The sequence below is a fragment of the Penaeus monodon genome, chromosome 34 (genome assembly GCF_015228065.2).
Source record: "Penaeus monodon isolate SGIC_2016 chromosome 34, NSTDA_Pmon_1, whole genome shotgun sequence".
Taxonomy (NCBI): Eukaryota; Metazoa; Arthropoda; class Malacostraca; order Decapoda; family Penaeidae; genus Penaeus; species Penaeus monodon.
The window spans coordinates 28,254,291-28,254,810 of NC_051419.1; the positions used below are offsets into that span (position 1 = coordinate 28,254,291).

General features: G+C 47.1%; 1 protein-coding gene across 1 annotated transcript in view; it reads right to left on the reverse strand.

The window, feature by feature from the left end:
* The window catches only part of LOC119594675 (sialin-like), a 9,118-nt gene that overhangs the window by 1,473 nt on the left and 7,125 nt on the right, over window positions 1-520 (reverse strand). The window contains exon 8 of the mRNA XM_037943732.1: window positions 47-288. Coding sequence (XP_037799660.1) covers window positions 47-288 — 242 coding nt within the window. The remainder of the gene's footprint in view (window positions 1-46; window positions 289-520) is intronic.

Sequence of the window (520 nt, forward strand, 5' to 3'; positions counted from 1 at the left end):
CAGCTCTGCCAATCTCACTCCCAAACGCCCACCCACAAGCACGCACATTGCCTTTGGTGATGACGCCCGTGAGCTGAGGCGCAGCGAAGCCCGGTATGGTGGCCACCGTGTTGGTGAGGCCCATCAGGGAGCCGGCCAGGTTGGGGGCCAAGTCCTGGTGGGAGCACATGTAGCCCGCGTAGACGGCGCCGTTCAGGCCTACGGAGACGCACAGCACAACGATGGCCAGCAGGGCGTCACAGTTCACGAAGCACATGGCTATGAGACCCACCGTCGGGCAGTAGACGCCTGCGGGGGGGAGGGGGGTGAAGGTTATTTACTGGCATTATCGTATATTCTTCTATCTATTCTTCTTCTCCTTATTATTATTATTTTAATTTTTATCAATGTTATTTTTTTTATAATTTTTTTTCGTCTTTTTTCTCTTATTCTTATTTTTATTCATTTTCCTGTTATGTTTATTCTTATTCATTTTCCTCTTATTATGATTCCTTCTCTTTTCCCTCTTATTCTTATATTT